The following is an 18,912-nucleotide window of genomic DNA, read 5'->3' as shown; positions in this document are numbered from 1 at the left end:
AACCAGTGGGTCTTGGGACGGGTAAACAGAGATGTTTACATTAACCAGTGGGTCTTGCGACGGGTAAACAGAGATGTTTACATTAACCAGTGGGTTTTGGGACGGGTAAACAGAGATGTTTACATTAACCAGTGGGTCTTGGGACGGGTAAACAGAGATGTTTACATTAACCAGTGGGTCTTGGGACGGGTAAACAGAGATGTTTACATTGAAACGTGGCCAAATCCTTTACAATTCTTACACTGCAGTGATTTGAGGAACGAAAGCTCTTACGTTGTATTTTACATAACCAAGCTTCACATGTGTCGATCTTTATCAAAAAAAACAACAGGACCGACAGACTTCCTTATTTCTTCTCCATTCTCCCAGCGGGTCAGACACCGGGCACCAAAACACACCAGGAAATATCTTCGGGTATTGAAACCAGAACATCCGTCGTCACCCCTGAGATGACTCCTTTGACGGCCGTCTCTACTCCGAAGTTCAAAACACACAAAAAACGTCTGTTGTCCGGATTCTTTTGAATCTCACTGCAATCTGTTCGGTCCTCTGTTCTTCAGAAATACAATGAATCAAAACTAAGACCATTCCTGGTCACTCTGACAACACTCCGCTTTTCCAAGCGCATACTTCACAATTTGCGACACCTCAAATGAGTTTCCCACATGTGCATCTTTATAAAAAAAACAAAAATAACGGCATCCCAAAAAGAAGCGATTCATTTACACACGTTTCCTCCAGTCCAGTTTTAGACTTTTTCCATTTTGTTCCAGTTTTCGATAAGAATGTTGTCCACTCAGAACATTCGTCTAATTTACTCGACCCACTGCTTGGTTCCAACTCCAACATTCACTTCCTCCATCTTCCCCCGCCCTACGGGCTCAGCTATACTGTCAGCGAGCGTTCTTTTTAACATCAAAATAAAAATAAATATTAATTCAAATAAAAGATCTGAGTCTGACAGTATTGTTTCATTTAATACCTCATCGAGGAGTGATCATTATTAGAATACACAAAAATAATGGATCTGGAATTGTCCAAGTTTTGGTACATTCAACAGATAATTGAGATGAATGTTGTTAGCAGTGCCCACTGGGAGGTTTGTGTCGGCAGAGCTGCAGGCTCCTCCCTTCCATCACTGTAGACTTGCATTGCCATCCTTCCAAGGCTGGACTCATCACTGAGCTGTTGGAACTCCTGAACGTGAGGAGGTAGAGGATGCCAGGGAGCGAAGGCTCCCATCACTCTGATTGTTGAGCCATGTCCCAGACGAACTTCAGAGTCCGGATGTCCTTCATCCGTTCCTCAAAGACCTGGTCAAACCTCTCACTCTGGGCCACTGTGAACATGTTCTTCCACTCCCCGATTTTACCTGCCACAGCACAACCAACACGTCATTATTCAGAGTAACAACATTATAAAATGGTTTTATACGCAGTTTATTTATAAACAGTTTCCCCCCTCCCTAATCTCAGGCCCATATTCATGAAGCGTCTCAGAGTAGGATGTCATGCAGGTAAAAGAGGACCCAAAAGCGACTTAACAGAAACAGAGTTTAATAATGTTCAAAACGGAATAACTGACATCCTCTAGATTTGTAGAGGGGAAAACAACTGGAGAAGCGGCCACAGACTGCAGGTCGCTTCGGGTAGGCGCAGGCCGTAGTCGACTGAGACACCTGCTCACACGCAGCGTCTGATGAAGGCACAAAACACGACAGGACAGGGTGATACACAATCACGGCAAAAAACACGACAGGACAGGGCGAAACGCAATCACAACATGGTGAATACAATACGAGGAACCGACGGAACAGGAACGGATCACAAAGGAATAAATAGGGAGTCTAATCAGGGGAAAGGATCGGGAACAGGTGTGGGAAGACTAAATGATGATTAGGGGAATAGGAACAGCTGGGAGCAGGGACGGAACGACAGAGAGAAGAGAGAGCGAGAGAGTGAGAGAGGGAGGGGGAGAGAGAAGGATAGAACCAAACAAGACCAGCAGAGGGAAACGAATAGCATGGGGAGCACAGGGACAAGACATGACAATAAATGACAAACATGACAGTACCCCCCACTCACCGAGCGCCTCCTGGCGCACTCGAGGAGGAATCCTGGCGGCAACGGAGGAAATCATCGATGAGCGAACGGTCCAGCACGTCCCGAGACGGAACCCAACTCCTCTCCTCAGGACCGTAACCCTCCCAATCCACTAGGTATTGGTGACCCCGTCCCCGAGAACGCATGTCCATAATTTTATGTACCTTGTAAATAGGTGCGCTCTCGACAAGGACGGGAGGGGGAGGGAAGACGAACGGGGGTGCGAAGAAAGGGCTTAACACAGGAGACATGGAAGACAGGATGGACGCGACGAAGATGTCGCGGAAGAAGCAGTCGCACAGCGACAGGATTGACGACCTGGGAGACACGGAACGGACCAATGAACCGCGGAGTCAACTTACGAGAAGCTGTCGTAAGAGGAAGGTTGCGAGTGGAAAGCCACACTCTCTGGCCGCAACAATACCTTGGACTCTTAATCCTGCGTTTATTGGCGGCTCTCACCGTCTGTGCCCTGTAACGGCAAAGTGCAGACCTCACCCTCCTCCAGGTGCGCTCACAACGTTGGACAAACGCTTGAGCGGAGGGAACGCTGGACTCGGCAAGCTGGGATGAGAACAGAGGAGGCTGGTAACCCAGACTACTCTGAAACGGAGATAACCCGGTAGCAGACGAAGGAAGCGAATTGTGAGCGTATTCTGCCCAGGGGAGCTGTTCTGCCCAAGACGCAGGGTTTCTGAAAGAAAGGCTGCGTAGTATGCGACCAATCGTCTGATTGGCCCTCTCTGCTTGACCGTTAGACTGGGGATGAAACCCGGAAGAGAGACTGACGGACGCACCAATCAAACGACAGAACTCCCTCCAAAACTGTGACGTGAATTGCGGACCTCTGTCTGAAACGGCGTCTAACGGGAGGCCATGAATTCTGAATACATTCTCAATAATGATTTGTGCCGTCTCCTTAGCGGAAGGAAGTTTAGCGAGGGAATGAAATGTGCCGCCTTAGAGAACCTATCGACAACCGTCAGAATCACAGTCTTCCCCGCAGACAAAGGCAGACCGGTAATGAAGTCTAAGGCAATGTGAGACCATGGTCGAGAAGGAATGGGGAGCGGTCTGAGACGACCGGCAGGAGGAGAGTTACCCGACTTAGTCTGCGCGCAGTCCGAACAGGCAGCCACGAAACGGCGCGTGTCACGCTCCTGAGTCGGCCACCAAAAGCGCTGGCGAATAGACGCAAGAGTGCCTCGAACACCGGGATGACCCGCTAACTTGGCAGAGTGAGCCCACTGAAGAACAGCCAGACGAGTGGAAACAGGAACGAAAAGGAGGTTACTAGGACAAGCGCGCGGCGACGCAGTGTGCGTGAGTGCTTGCTTAACCTGTCTTTCAATTCCCCAGACTGTTAACCCGACAACACGCCCATAAGGAAGAATCCCTCGGGATCAGTAGAAGCCACAGAAGAACTAAACAGACGGGATAAGGCATCAGGCTTGGTGTTCTTGCTACCCGGACGGTAAGAAATCACAAACTCGAAACGAGCGAAAAACAACGCCCAACGAGCTTGACGGGCATTAAGTCGTTTGGCAGAACGGATGTACTCAAGGTTCTTATGGTCTGTCCAAACGACAAAAGGAACGGTCGCCCCCTCCAACCACTGTCGCCATTCGCCTAGGGCTAAGCGGATGGCGAGCAGTTCACGGTTACCCACATCATAGTTGCGCTCAGATGGCGACAGGCGATGAGAAAAATAAGCGCAAGGATGAACCTTATCGTCAGACTGGAAGCGCTGGGATAGAATGGCTCCCACGCCTACCTCTGAAGCGTCAACCTCGACAATGAATTGTCTAGTGACGTCAGGAGTAACGAGGATAGGAGCGGACGTAAAACGTTCTTTTAGAAGATCAAAAGCTCCCTGGGCGGAACCGGACCACTTAAAACACGTCTTGACAGAAGTAAGAGCTGTGAGAGGGGCAGCAACTTGACCGAAATTACGAATGAAACGCCGATAGAAATTAGCGAAACCTAAAAAGCGCTGCAACTCGACACGTGACCTTGGAACGGGCCAATCACTGACAGCTTGGACCTTAGCGGAATCCATCTGAATGCCTTCAGCGGAAATAACGGAACCGAGAAAAGTAACAGAGGAGACATGAAAAGAGCACTTCTCAGCCTTTACGTAGAGACAATTCTCTAAAAGGCGCTGTAGAACACGTCGAACGTGCTGAACATGAATCTCGAGTGACGGAGAAAAATCAGGATATCGTCAAGATAGACAAAAACAAAAATGTTCAGCATGTCTCTCAGAACATCATTAACTAATGCCTGAAAAACAGCTGGCGCATTGGCGAGACCGAACGGCAGAACCCGGTACTCAAAATGCCCTAACGGAGTATTAAACGCCGTTTTCCACTCGTCCCCCTCTCTGATGCGCACGAGATGGTAAGCGTTACGAAGGTCCAACTTAGTAAAGTACCTGGCTCCCTGCAGAATCTCGAAGGCTGATGACATAAGGGGAAGCGGATAACGATTCTTAACCGTTATGTCATTCAGCCCTCGATAATCCACGCAGGGGCGCAGAGTACCGTCCTTCTTCTTAACAAAAAGAACCCCGCCCCGGCCGGAGAGGAAGAAGGCACTATGGTACCGGCGTCAAGAGACACAGACAAATAATCCTCGAGAGCCTTACGTTCGGGAGCCGACAGAGAGTATAGTCTACCTCGAGGAGGAGTGGTCCCCGGAAGGAGATCAATACTACAATCATACGACCGGTGAGGAGGAAGGGAGTTGGCTCGGGACCGACTGAAGACCGTGCGCAGATCATGATATTCCTCCGGCACTCCTGTCAAATCGCCAGGTTCCTCCTGAGAAGTAGGGACAGAAGAAATGGGAGGGATGGCAGACATTAAACACTTCACATGACAAGAAACGTTCCAGGATAGGATAGAATTACTAGACCAATTAATAGAAGGATTATGACATACAAGCCAGGGGTGACCCAAAACAACAGGTGTAAACGGTGAACGGAAAATCAAAAAAGACATAGTCTCACTGTGGTTACCAGATACTGTGAGAGTTAAAGGTAGTGTCTCAAATTTGATACTGGGAAGATGACTACCATCTAAGGCAAACATGGGCGTAGGCCTGTCTAACGGTCTGAAAGGAATGTTATGTTTCCGAGCCCATGCTTCGTCCATGAAACAACCCTCAGCCCCAGAGTCAATCAAAGCACTGCATGTAGCACCCGAACCGGTCCAGCGTAGATGGACCGACATAGTAGTACAAGATCTAGATGAAGGGACCTGAGTAGTAGCGCTCACCAGTAGCCCTCCGCTTACTGATGGGCTCTGGCCTCTTACTGGACATGAAATAACAAAATGTCCAGCAACTCCGCAATAGAGGCACAGGCGGTTGGTGATCCTCTGTTCCCTCTCCTTATTCGAGATGCGAATCCCTCCCAGCTGCATGGGCTCAGTCTCAAAGCCAGAGGAGGGAGATGGTTGCGATGCGGAGCAGGGAAACACCGTTGATGCGAGCTCTCTTCCACGAGCCCGGTGACGAAGATCTACCCGTCGTTCTATGCGGATGGCGAGAGCAATCAAAGAGTCCACATCTGAAGGAACCTCCCGGGAGAGAATCTCATCCTTAACCGCTGCGTGGAGTCCCTCCAGAAAACGAGCGAGCAGCGCCGGCTCGTTCCACTCACTAGAGGCAGCAAGAGTGCGAAACTCAATGGAATAATCCGTTATGGACCGTTCACCTTGGCATAAGGAAGCCAGGGCCCTAGAAGCCTCCTCACCAAAAACTGAACGGTCAAAAACCCGAATCATCTCCTCTTTAAAGTTCTGGAATCTGTTAGAGCAATCAGCCCTTGCCTCCCAGATAGCTGTGCCCCATTCTCGAGCCCGGCCAGTAAGGAGTGAAATGACGTAAGCAACCCGAGCTCTCTCTCTAGAGTATGTGTGGGGTTGGAGAGAGAACACAATCTCACACTGCGTGAGAAAGGAGCGGCACTCAGTGGGCTGCCCGGAGTAGCAAGGTGGGTTATTAACCCTGGGTTCTGGAGGCTCGGCAGGCCAGGGAGTAACAGGTGGCACGAGACGTAGACTCTGGAACTGTCCAGAGAGGTCGGAAACCTGAGCGGCCAGGTTCTCCACGGCATGGCGAGCAGCAGACAATTCCTGCTCGTGTCTGCCGAGCATGGCTCCTTGGAACTCGACGGCAGTGTAACGAGCGTCTGAAGTCGCTGGGTCCATTCCTTGGTCGGTTCCTTCTGTCATGCAGGTAAAAGAGGACCCAAAAGCGACTTAACAGAAACAGAGTTTAATAATGTTCAAAACGGAATAACTGACATCCTCTAGATTTGTAGAGGGGAAAACAACTGGAGAAGCGGCCACAGACTGCAGGTCGCTTCGGGTAGGCGCAGGCCGTAGTCGACTGAGACACCTGCTCACACGCAGCGTCTGATGAAGGCACAAAACACGACAGGACAGGGTGATACACAATCACGGCAAAAAACACGACAGGACAGGGCGAAACGCAATCACAACATGGTGAATACAATACGAGGAACCGACGGAACAGGAACGGATCACAAAGGAATAAATAGGGAGTCTAATCAGGGGAAAGGATCGGGAACAGGTGTGGGAAGACTAAATGATGATTAGGGGAATAGGAACAGCTGGGAGCAGGGACGGAACGACAGAGAGAAGAGAGAGCGAGAGAGTGAGAGAGGGAGGGGGAGAGAGAAGGATAGAACCAAACAAGACCAGCAGAGGGAAACGAATAGCATGGGGAGCACAGGGACAAGACATGACAATAAATGACAAACATGACATAGGAGCGCTGATCTGGGATCAGGCCACCGTGTCCATGTGATCTTATTCATTATGATCTGAAAGGCACAACTGATCCTAGATCAGCACTGTTATAGAGACGCTGTGTGAATACAGGGCCTGACCTTTGCGTAGGAACTGCCCCTTTTTGAGAATGTTTTCTGGTATGAACTCATAGTTGGCCTTGCGGTCGTTTTTCATGTTTTTGAACGTGGCTTTTTCCACTATCTTGTTGATGTCTGCTTCCGTCAGGTCCCTGTCCAGGAAACTGCAGATCTTCGTCACGGCTGTCTTCAGATCCTGAGAAAGGAGAAGAAAGAGAAGCATGTCCATTTAAAGATGGAACCCTGTGCCTGGGGTTGGTCAAGTGGTGAAGGCCACTGCCCTTCGGCACATTAACAATCCCCTGCCTGTGTGGGATCACATGTCAGTCCCACAGAACTTCTACACACTATGTCCTCTGTCTGTCTGTCTCCTTCTTCATTTCCATGTCCATCCTTGTTAATAAAATCGGAAAATTAGGTCGAAATATTGAGGGATAAGTAAAGTCAGGCTGGTTGGTTGTCTCTAGCTAGCTATCCAGGTCAGAGGTCATGGGTGTCAGATGAGTCTGTAATATCTTACCATGATCATGTCCTCATAGGTCAGAAACAGGATGTTGTACTGGTCTCTCTTACTGTGCCACTCTCTGATGTGGTCGAACCAGGACGAAGCACCAACTGTAGGTCAGTAACAGGGTCATAACAGGTCACCAAGGTCAATACAGTATTCATGTATTGGTCAAAAGTAGTGTAACTGTGAAAAAGGGGTGATATTTAGGACACTGGCTGTCGGGGTCATAACAGGCATGTGTCCCACATGGAACCCCATTTCCTATTTGACCAGAGCCCTATTGGCCATGGTGAAAATGAGTTCACTATGTAGGGAATAGGGTATTCATTTGGGACACAACCAATGGTGTTATATGAATGCTGTCTTTACTCTACCATTCCCTGCTAACCACTGGTCCAGAAAGTCCTCGAAGCTCTTTGGGGTCTCAAACATGGCCCAGTTAAAACACCAGTGATAGTAGGAGGTCACGTTGTCCTTTGGGTTCCGCATCACATAGATCATCTGAGAATAAGAGAGATATTTACAGCCCTACGGGCCTCCGTGTAGGGTACCTCCATTCACATTCTCATTCTACCCTCCTTGTGCCTACCTTTGCCTTCTTGTCCCTCAGGCCTGGGGGCATGAGTACAGGGGTGAGGTGGGAGGCGAATAGCCGCGGGTTAGGGCGTAAGGAATAGTCCGTGCGTTTGTCAATATACTCCAGCCATGGCATCATCTCCAAGTTGTTGGGATAGATATCACCCATCTCTGACTCACAGATAGAAGTGATGATCTGCTGTGCCCAGATGGTTCCTGCAGGTTAGGAAAGGTATCAGTCATAAAGCTGTTGGGGCCGACTCGGTGGAAAGGGGATTCGAAAAACAACAAAGCTCTCGGGGCCGACTCGGTGGAAAGGGGATTCGAAAAACAACAAAGCTCTCGGGGCCGACTCGGTGGAAAGGGGATTCGAAAAACAACAAAGCTCTCGGGGCCGACTCGGTGGAAAGGGGATGCGAAAAACAACAAAGCTCTCGGGGCCGACTCGGTGGAAAGGGGATTCGAAAAACAACAAAGCTCTCGGGGCCGACTCGGTGGAAAGGGGATTCGAAAAACAACAAAGCTCTCGGGGCCGACTCGGTGGAAAGGGGATTCGATAAACAACAAAGCTCTCGGGGCCGACTCGGTGGAAAGGGGATTCGAAAAACAACAAAGCTCTCGGGGCCGACTCGGTGGAAAGGGGATTCGAAAAACAACAAAGCTCTCGGGGCCGACTCGGTGGAAAGGGGATGCGAAAAACAACAAAGCTCTCGGGGCCGACTCGGTGGAAAGGGGATTCGAAAAACAACAAAGCTCTCGGGGCCGACTCGGTGGAAAGGGGATTCGAAAAACAACAAAGCTCTCGGGGCCGACTCGGTGGAAAGGGGATTCGATAAACAACAAAGCTCTCGGGGCCGACTCGGTGGAAAGGGGATTCGAAAAACAACAAAGCTCTCGGGGCCGACTCGGTGGAAAGGGGATTCGAAAAACAACAAAGCTCTCGGGGCCGACTCGGTGGAAAGGGGATTCGAAAAACAACAAAGCTCTCGGGGCCGACTCGGTTGAAAGGGGATTCGAAAAACAACAAAGCTCTCGGGGCCGACTCGGTGGAAAGGGGATCCGAAAAACAACAAAGCTCTCGGGGCCGACTCGGTGGAAAGGGGATCCGAAAAACAACAAAGCTCTCGGGGCCGACTCGGTGGAAAGGGGATTCGAAAAACAACAAAGCTCTCGGGGCCGACTCGGTGGAAAGGGGATTCGAAAAACAACAAAGCTCTCGGGGCCGACTCGGTGGAAAGGGGATTCGAAAAACAACAAAGCTCTCGGGGCCGACTCGGTGGAAAGGGGATTCGAAAAACAACAAAGCTCTCGGGGCAGACTCGGTGGAAAGGGGATCCGAAAAACAACAAAGCTCTCGGGGCCGACTCGGTGGAAAGGGGATTCGAAAAACAACAAAGCTCTCGGGGCCGACTCGGTGGAAAGGGGATTCGAAAAACAACAAAGCTCTCGGGGCCGACTCGGTGGAAAGGGGATTCGAAAAACAACAAAGCGGTCACCCTGCCAAATCTATTTTATATTTGAGATTCTTCAAAGTAGCTACCCTTTACCTTGATGACAGCGTTGCACACTCTTGGCATTCTCTCAACAGTCTTTCTTTTTTTCAATTTAAAGTTTTGTTAAGTGTTCTTGTTTTTCAATCAACCAACAAAACACATTCCACATTCACGACAGGCTTTAAAAAAAAATAATACATTTGAAAAAATAAAAATACTATTAAAATGAATGATAAAGTCAAAAGCATTTATTTTTCTTAATCTATATATTTTCCTTAATCTATATATTTTCCTTGATATATATATATATATATATATATATATATATATATACACACATACTCAAAAACTAAATTAAAATAAAACCACACAAAAAAACCATATAACACTTACAGCAGCACTATCAAGGTTCTTATCAGCTATTTCAAGCATTCGCTGAGACGACGGGCCAATAATTCATTTTTAGGTTTTACAGCACCTTACACAACATGTATCTGCACATTTCCCTAGTCACCCCATTCACTCTGTCCAGTTTGAAATATAGTTGAATAGTGGAGACCAGAGTCTATCAAACTTGGGCTGTCTCTTGTGGAGGTCATAAGTGAGCTTTTCAAGAGGAAGAAAGTCAACAATCTGGTCAATCCACATTTTAAATGTAGGAGGGGTATTAGAGGCCCACAATAGAAGAATACATTTCTTAGCAAAGTATGTAATAGTCATGAGCAAATGTTCTCTGTCAGGATCAAGAACAAAGTCCTGCTGGGCATTAAGCAGATAGATACACGGGGTCATATCAAACTGTACCTCTAGTATTTTCAGAATCTGGCAATCTCTCTACAGCTCCAAAATACATGCATATAGGTTCCACTTTCAGAGGTACATCTTTTACAGTTAGGAGACCTATCTGTTTTCATTCTATGGAGTCTCAAAGGAGTATAATAAAATGTGTACAAAAATGTGTAATTAGATTCTTTCATTTTTACACTGGTAGAGGAGCAGTATACCCTGTCGCAAACCTCCGCCCATAACTCATCACTGATAGTCAGACCAAGGTCCTTTTCCCAGATTATTTTCAAAGGAGTAAAGGAGGAGCTTCCTTTCTCAGAAAGGAGTCTGTAGATGTAAGATATTTAGCCTTTAATGGATTGTGTTGTGACAAGAACGGTTTCAACCTCATTCAACTGAGTTCTAAACCTCCTCTTGGAGGTAAATGAGGAAATTACATGTCTAATTTGAGGATATAAAAAAAAATGGGATCTTGGCACATCAAATTCACTGCAGAGCTCTTGAAAGGATTTCAGTGTAGTGGTTTTCTGATGAAATAGGTCTGAAAAGGCCCTGATTCCTAGAGTATGCCAAAGATTAAAGTTGGCATCCCTCAGGGCTTTTGGCAAGTCTGGGTTGCCTACTATAGGCGAGTGAGAACATATTTCAGAGGAAATGCCCAGGTATTTCTTACAGTCCCTCCACGCTAGTAGGGTGCTGTAAATCACAAAGGTTTTGGCTATGTTGCCCACTTCACTTAAGTTATTAATTAATATAATTGAGCTTAAGGGCAATGAACCACAGGATTGGGCTTCTATCTGAATCCATGTTGACTCTTGTCTGTTTGTGATCCATGTTAGCATGTTGCGGATTTGGGCAGACCAGTAGTACAATTGAAGGGAGGGCAGGGCAAGACCACCTTTAGATTCAGGTTTTGAGAAAGTGGAAAACTTGATCCTAGGTTTTTCATTGCCCCATATAAATTTGGTGATGCTTTGGTTAGTTGTTTTGAAGAAGGAAACTGGGATATAGCATGGGAGCATCTGAAATAAGTAGTTCAGTCTAGGGAGGACGTTCATACGGATGACATTCATTCTTCCTTCTAAGCTAATTGGGAGGGAGATCCAGGTTTGGAGATCGTTCTTGATTCGATCCAGGAGTGGAAGATAACTTTCCTTAAAAAGGCTATTCAGATATGGTGTTATGAAGATCCCGAGGTATTGAAACCCCTGTGTTTTCCATTGGAAAGGACATAGTGTCTTCATAGAGCTGGTGAGTGTAATATTGAGAGGGCAGACAGTGGATTTGTTAAAATTGATCTTATAACCTGAAAACTTGCCATACTTAGCAATTGTGTCTAAAATGAGAGGGAGGGATTTCTCAGGGTTGGATATGTAGAGCAAGACATCATCCTCATAAAGCGAAATCTTGTGCTGCAGGCCGTCTGCAGAAACACCCAAAATACTTGGATTGCTCCTTATCAGCTCTGCCAGAGGCTCTGCCCCCAACAAGTAGAGCAAGGGGGACAGCGAGCACCCTTGTCTTGTGCCCCGTTCCGGAGGGAATCTGTCAGAGTTCAGTCCATTAGTAGTCACCATGGCATTTGGATGAGAGTATAGTGATTTGATCCATTTAATAAAATTTGGGCCCATATTGAACTTTTCTAAGACTGAAAACAGAAAGCTCCACTCCATCCTGTCAAACGCCTTCTCAGCATCCAGTGAAGCCAGCAGGACAGGGGTCTTCTGTGCGTTTACTTGATCAATAATATCAAAAAGACGGTGAATGTTATCTGTCTCTAATAAATCCAGTTTGGTCCGCTTTTATTATTTTGGGAAGAAGAGTGTTTAGTCTTTTGGCGAGCAATTTGTTAATTATTTTATAGTCGAAATCCAACAAGCTTATGGACCGGGAGGACGAGCAGGATAGGGGGTCCTTGTCCTTTTTTAGCAACACTGTAATGCGAGCTGTGTGCATTGAGTCTGGGAGAACTCAGTTTTTGCAAAAATCCTCCAGCATTGGCATGAAGATAGGGCTGAGCTGGGGCCAAAAAGCTTTGTAGAACTCTCTGGGGAATCCATCTGGGCCTGGGGACTTATTAGGTGGCATGGAGGTAATTGCCTCCAGGATCTCCTCAGGAGTGAAGGGGGAGTTGAGATCTTCTTGGTCGGTCTCTGATAGTTTAGGTAGCGAGATTCCCTCTAGGAAAGAGTGGAGTTCTGCCTCCATGTGTTTTCTCTCAGAGGTTTATAGTTTGCAGTAAAAATCATGAAAAGTTAAATTGATCTTTTTTGGGTCATATGTGACCTCGTCCTCTGCTGTTCGGATAGACATGATTGACGCTCTGACTGCTCCTTTTTTAATTGGTAAGCAAGCAATCTACTGGGCCTATTGCTATACTCATGGTATTTCTGTTTAGTAAAGAAAACTTTTTTTATCTCCCGAGTGTAGTCCAAATTCAGTTTGGCTTTGGCTGCTTTAAGATGACTCCAGGAGGTGCTGTCTAGAGATTGTTTATGTGTTTTTTTCACAGCATTCCAGCTCCCTCTCAAGATCTAGCCTGTGTGCTTCCATTGCTTTTTTCTTAGAGGAAGCATATGCAATTAGATGACCTCTTAGTGTGGCTTTAGCAGCGTCCCACATTGTGGCCGGAGAAACAGGAGAATCTTTATTGTCTTGTGTGTAGTTGTCTATCCATGTAGTTACCAATGTATGGAACACGTCATTTGATAGCATGGAGGTGTTGAATTTTCAGCTCTTTGACCTCAGGATGTTTTTGCAGAGGTCAAAGCAGAGGTGGACAAAGGCGTGATCTGAAAGTGCTATGGGTCCGATTGTACAAGTGGCTGAATTTATGAAACTCTTTGGGAATAAAAATGTAATCTATACGGGAGTAGGTGTTATGGACATTAGAGTAGTATGTATAGTCCATAGATGAGCTATTATTCTCTCTCCAGATATCTATCAGTCCCATCGCTTTAGTAAGAGAGTTCAACATCTTTGCAGATCTAGGATTTGTGGTGGGGACTTGAGATGATTTGTCTAGGGTTGGGTTAAGGGTACAATTAAAATCTCCGGCCACCACGCCAAAGGAGACACAATGCTCATTGAACAGGGTGATAATTTTTGACATGAAGGCAGGAGTATCTGTGTTAGGGGTGTATATGTTTAATATAGTAATTGGTTGACCATATAGTGACCCAGTTATCAAAATAAATCTCCCCTCCGGATCAGATATGTTTTTGTCAATTATGAATGGAACATTTTTATGGATAAGTATGGCTGTGCCTCTACTGTTTGATTTGAAGGATGAGAAATACACCTGTCCCACCCAAGCTCTGCGGAGTTTGGCATGTTCAGCATCACAGAGGTGTGTCTCTTGTAATAGCGCGATGTCTGCTTTTTCCTTTTTTAGAGCACATAGTATCTTTTTTCGTTTTATTGCATGCCCTAGACCATGGCAGTTCCATGTCAATAGATTTAAGGTACTAGTCATCGTCATCGAACAGTAATCGAACTTTAGTGCAAGTCATCGCTGGGTAAAAGTGTATAGTAATTACAGCTGCGTTCACATAAAAGGAAAATAAATGGTGTACATAAAATAATAATCTCTGAACACCCCAGCCGAGTTCCCAAACAACGACACGTCCCGTTGGATCTATTACCCCCCGCTAAGTCTCAATTCTGTGTTCCGAATAAAACAAAAACCGGGAACAGTTAGCAACGCCCAACGTCTCCCTCTCCCCACCAAAGAAATGCCTCATCCTCTCCACCCCGCATTGAGTAAATAACACAGTTGCCCTCGTCCAGACCTCAGTAAAAGAGGGGAGAAAAATCAAATAAATAGCCCAGCCTACATATACCTCCCCCAAGGGACATAGGGAACCCCAGGTAATAATAGCAACAACAAAAAAACAGGGAAATAAAAGTAGGCTGAAACATTAGTAGGCCTAGGTTAGGCTATACAGCCCATCCCTCTCAGTTAAAGGAAAATAAATAGAAATTGGACGGCTATAATGACATTTAGGGGGTGGGTCTCTGGATATCGGCTATATGTCGTCTTACCTTCTTTAGTAATGGCATTAATCGAATTTAGTCATTGGTCTGTTTCTCATTGGCCAGGATTGTCTTTCAAAAAACGTTTTGCCTCTTCGGGAGTTTTGAAGTGTTGCAGGGCTCCTTGGTGAAGAATCCTGAGCTCGTTTGGGTATTTGAGAGTTAATGGCATCTAATGTGGTGTTTAGTTCTGTACGTTGGGATCTGTCGTGGAATTATCAGAATTTGTTGGTGACATTTGTAAGATGTTTAATATTCATCAAATGTGTAAGTTACTTCTCATAAGAATATATTTTGTTGTACTATAGTGGTGGCCATTGGCAGTTATCTGTTCTATGTCAGGACTAAGTTGCATGGGCCACATGAGAGGGGAGAGGTCAAAGTGTCATCATGTGTAAACATATCTTTTACTCCCTACTTTTCCCAGTGGGGAAAGAAGGGTTGCAGTGTCTGGAATCATTCTATGCTCCCTCTAATGTTGTTTCTATCTTAACCTATAGACTCATCTCCTATCCGTGAGTTTGTCCAGGAGTTTGTGTTTAGAGTGGGTTGTATATAAATGACAATTTGATATATGCCTGTTGATATGGAGGATTTGATTGATGGTTCTGGGGTTTGGGAAAGGAGACAAAGCTGAACGATGAGTTATGTCTATGCTGTCTGACTATGTGTGTCTTTGCTATTAAAGGAACTCAGTTGCATTGTAAGGGGACTCTCAGAAAATTCACTGGGGAGACACTGGATTATCTGAGAGTCACAGGATTGTGATAAGAGCTCATATAATTAAAGATGGACTTTTATAACTAACTCTGACGTGTGTGTGTGTGGTTTGCTCCCATGATTAGGTAAATAGAGGAAATTTCCACGACAGATCTCAACTCAGAAAGGATGTCTTCGACAGAGTGCGAGGTTAGCATTCGTTGTGCCTCGTGGGGGAGTGGGTTCTCTTGCTCCTGGCTAATGGCGCTAGTTTTTTCTGAAGCTAGCTTCTTCTTGGAGGCTTTTTCCGTCGCTAATACTCGAGTCCGGGTAAAAATGTCACCTGTAGGGTCGCCTTTTGTATCCGCCATGACTTTTTCTTACTAAAGCTAAATGAGTGTGAACTTGGAGTGGAGGTAAGATTAGGAATTGGAAACTACTTGTGCGGAGCTCTTAGTTCATGCGGCCATCTCGTTCAAGGGTCACGTGATCCCCCCCCTTTCCAACAGTCTTGAAGGAGTTCCCACATATGCTGAGCACTTGTTGGCTGCTTTTCCTTCACTCTGCGGTCCAACTCATCCCAAACCATCTCACTTGGGTTGAGATCGAGTGATTGTGAAGGCCAGGTTATCTGATGCAGCACTTCATCACTCTCCTTGGTCAAATAAACAATACACAGCCTGGAGGTATGTTTTGGGTAATTTTTCTGTTGAAAAACTAAAGATAGTTCCCCTAAGCGTAAACCAGATGGGATGACGTATTGCTGCAGAATGCTGTGGTACCCATACTGGTTAAGTGTGTCTTGAAATTTAAATAAATCACTGACAGTGCCAACAGCAAATCACCCACACACCATCACACCTCCTCCTCCATGCTTCACATGGGAATCACACATGCAGAGATCATCCGTTCACCTACTCTGCGTCTCACAAGACACAGCGGTTGGAACCAACAATCTCAAATTTAGACTCAGACCAAAGGACAGATTTCCACCGGTCTAATGTCCATTGTTCGTGTTTCTTGGCCCAAGCAAGTCTCTTCTTATTATTGGTGTCCTTTAGTAGTGGTTTCTTTGCGGCAATTCGACCATGAAAAGGAAAAGGCTGCTGAAGTTCTATCAACACATCAACTGTAGTACTCACGCTGCTAAAACACTCAACCACTGCTACTCCAACTTCTGGGATGCAACCCCCCCCCCCTCCAACAAGAAGTACCCGTGCTAAGGTCTATTCAACGCTGGTCTGACCAATCGGAATCCACGCTTCACGATTGTTTTGATCAAGCGGAATGGGATATGTTCCAGGTAGCTTTCGAGAATAGTATTGACGAATACGCTGACTGAGTTTATCAGGAAGTGTATAGGAGATGTTGTACCCACTGTGACTATTAAAACCTACCCAAACCAGAAGCTGTGGATTGATGGCAGCATTTGAGCAAAACTGAAAGCGCGGACCACCGCATTCAATCACGGCAAGTTGACTGGGAATATGGCATTATACAAACAGTGTAGTTATTCCCTCCGCAAGGCAATCAAACAGGCAAAACCTCAGTATAGAGACAAAATGGAGTCACAATTCAGCGGCTCAGACACGAGACGTATGTGTCAGGGTCTACAGACAATCACGAGAGCCAGTTTCATCATAGCGCTTGATGGAACTTTCAAAGTTCTTGACATTTTCCAAATTAACTGACCTTCATGTCTTAAAGTAATGATGGACTGTCATTTCGCTTTGCTTATTTGAGCTGTTCTTGACATAATATGGACTTGGTCTTTTACCAAATAGGGCTACCTTCTGTATACCACCCCTATCTTGTCACAACACAACTGATTGGCTCAAACGCATTAAGAAGGAAAGATTCCACAAATGAACTTTTAACAAGGCACACCTGTTAATTGAAATGCATTCCAGGTGACTACCTCATGAAGCTGGTTGAGAGAATGCCAATAGTGTGTAAAGCTGTCATCAAGGCAAAGGGTGGATACTTTGAAGAATCTTAAATATAAAATACAATTTGATTTGTTTTACATTTTTTTGGTTACTACATGATTCCATATGTGTTATTTCATAGTTTTGATGTCTTCACTATTATTCTACAATGTAGAAAATAGTAAAAAATTAAGAAAAACCCTGGAATGAGTATGTGTCCTAAATTTTAATTTGAGTAATTTTGCAGTGGTCTCTTCATTTTTTTCCAGAGCTGTATATATTTACTTTAACTTTTTCTCCCCAATTGGTAGTTAGTCTTGTCCCATCGCTGCAACTCCCGTGCGGACTCGGAAGAGGTGAAGGTCCAGAACCGTGTGTCCTCCTAAAAGCGACCCTGCCACAAGCCGCACTGCTTCTTGACACACTGCTCGCTTTACCCGGAAGCCAGCCGTACCAATGTGTCGAAAGAAAACACTAGAGCGCGATAGGACAAGGACATCACGGCCGGGTAAACCCTGCCCTAACAGCGGATACAAATCGAACCCTGTAATGACGCCTCGAGCACTGCAGTGCCCAGACCGCTGCGCAACTTTTGGATAGAAGTTATATTTTTCAATAATCAATGAATATCATTAATTTAAAAAACCAAAGATGGATGTTCCAATCCCGGATTTCCCTTTAACTTTCTAAAATACTGTTTTTATGCTCTCTACTATGGTTTCTCAACCTCACTGATTACCTAAACAGAGCCGAGATCGCAACCTTTTTCATGGCTAGTACCCCCATGTATGATAAGTGTTTCTAGACCATCTCAAAAGCTGTTTTTCCATCCAGCAGATTTGTCACTCACCTGATTTAGGGTAAGTGACCAGAAAGATGTCACTGTCCCGGATCTCAAAGCTCTGCAGGGAGTCAATGTGCTCAGCGTTGACCAAATCCTTCGCAAAAACATAGTCCTTGTACTTGACCAGGTCATCGGTGAGCTTCTCCATAATAATGGTCGTTTCGTATAATATATTAGTATCTACAGTGGATATGAATAGCTATGCTACAAAGAACCAAATGAAGTTGGAATTACAGCACGTTTAGACTTTGGAACGTGTGGTAAGGTTCGCGGAGTTGTTGCGAGTAAGATTCACTGACGGTTGCAATAAGGTACACTCCCGAGTCGTCGTTCTAACGTTACGACATACAGCGTATTCAGACCCCTTAACTCTTTCCACATTTTGTTACATTACAGCCTTATTCTACAATGGATGAAATCGTCCCTCCCCTAATCAATCAAATGTATTACAAAAAAATACAAAAAACCCTGAAATATCACATTTACATAAGTATTCAGACCCTATATTCAATACTTTGTTGAAGCGCCTTTGGGAGGGATTACAGCATCGAGTCTTCTTGGGTATGATGATACAAGCTTGGCACACCTGTAATTTGGGGAGTTTCTCCCATTCTTCTCTGCAGATCCTTTCAAGTGTTGATTGGTGGAGTGCTGCAGAGACCCCTGTGTTATACTAGTGGTTTACTCCCTTGTGTTAAACTAGTGGTTTACTCCCTTGTGTTAAACTAGTGTATACACCCCTGTGTTAAACTAGTGTATACACCCCTTGTGTTAAACTAGTGGTTTACTCCCTTGTGTTAAACTAGTGGTTTACTCCCTTGTGTTAAACTAGTGGTTTACTCCCTTGTGTTAAACTAGTGTTTACACCCTTGTGTTAAACTAGTGGTTTACTCCCTTGTGTTATACTAGTGGTTTACTCCCTTGTGTTCAACTAGTGGTTTACTCCCTTGTGTTCAACTAGTGGTTTACTCCCTTGTGTTAAACTAGTGTATACACCCTTGTGTTAAACTAGTGGTTTACTCCCTTGTGTTAAACTAGTGGTTT

At 45.7% G+C, this 18,912-nt stretch overlaps 1 protein-coding gene across 2 annotated transcripts; it reads right to left on the bottom strand.

Moving 5' to 3' along the window:
* Positions 1-958: 958 nt before the first annotated feature.
* On the bottom strand, positions 959-18,203 carry sult3st1 (sulfotransferase family 3, cytosolic sulfotransferase 1). Of its 2 annotated transcripts, none has more exons than XM_046293647.1 (6): positions 17,875-18,185; positions 8,097-8,299; positions 7,882-8,008; positions 7,520-7,614; positions 7,021-7,195; positions 959-1,372 (listed from the first exon to the last, which is right to left on the bottom strand). In XM_046293647.1, exons 1-6 carry the CDS (start codon positions 18,014-18,016, stop codon positions 1,242-1,244), a joined length of 873 nt encoding a protein of 290 aa, XP_046149603.1. In that variant the 5' UTR covers positions 18,017-18,185; the 3' UTR covers positions 959-1,241. The 2 variants fall into 2 exon arrangements, 1 of the variants encoding a protein (XP_046149603.1); XR_006831253.1 differs by having other exon boundaries at positions 1,372-1,506; positions 6,903-7,195; positions 17,875-18,203.
* Between the last annotated feature and the right edge of the window lie 709 nt (positions 18,204-18,912).

Source organism: Oncorhynchus gorbuscha, linkage group LG13 (genome assembly GCF_021184085.1).
Source record: "Oncorhynchus gorbuscha isolate QuinsamMale2020 ecotype Even-year linkage group LG13, OgorEven_v1.0, whole genome shotgun sequence".
In the NCBI taxonomy this organism is placed as follows: domain Eukaryota; kingdom Metazoa; phylum Chordata; class Actinopteri; order Salmoniformes; family Salmonidae; genus Oncorhynchus; species Oncorhynchus gorbuscha.
Note: the sequence above shows the minus strand (reverse complement) of the source record. Positions and strands in the feature narration are given on the sequence as shown.

What these genes read in the sequence shown, in the direction of transcription:
- sult3st1 (XM_046293647.1), bottom strand. Translation starts at nt 18,016, where the DNA reads ATGGAGAAGCTCACCGATGACCTGGTCAAGTACAAGGACTATGTTTTT. An exon ending in CCTATGAGGACATGATCATG is followed by an intron (nt 7,196 to 7,519) that starts GTAAGATATTAC and finishes CTCCTTTCTCAG; the next exon opens with GATCTGAAGACAGCCGTGAC. An exon ending in GGGGCAGTTCCTACGCAAAG is followed by an intron (nt 1,373 to 7,020) that starts GTCAGGCCCTGT and finishes GTGCTGTGGCAG; the next exon opens with GTAAAATCGGGGAGTGGAAG.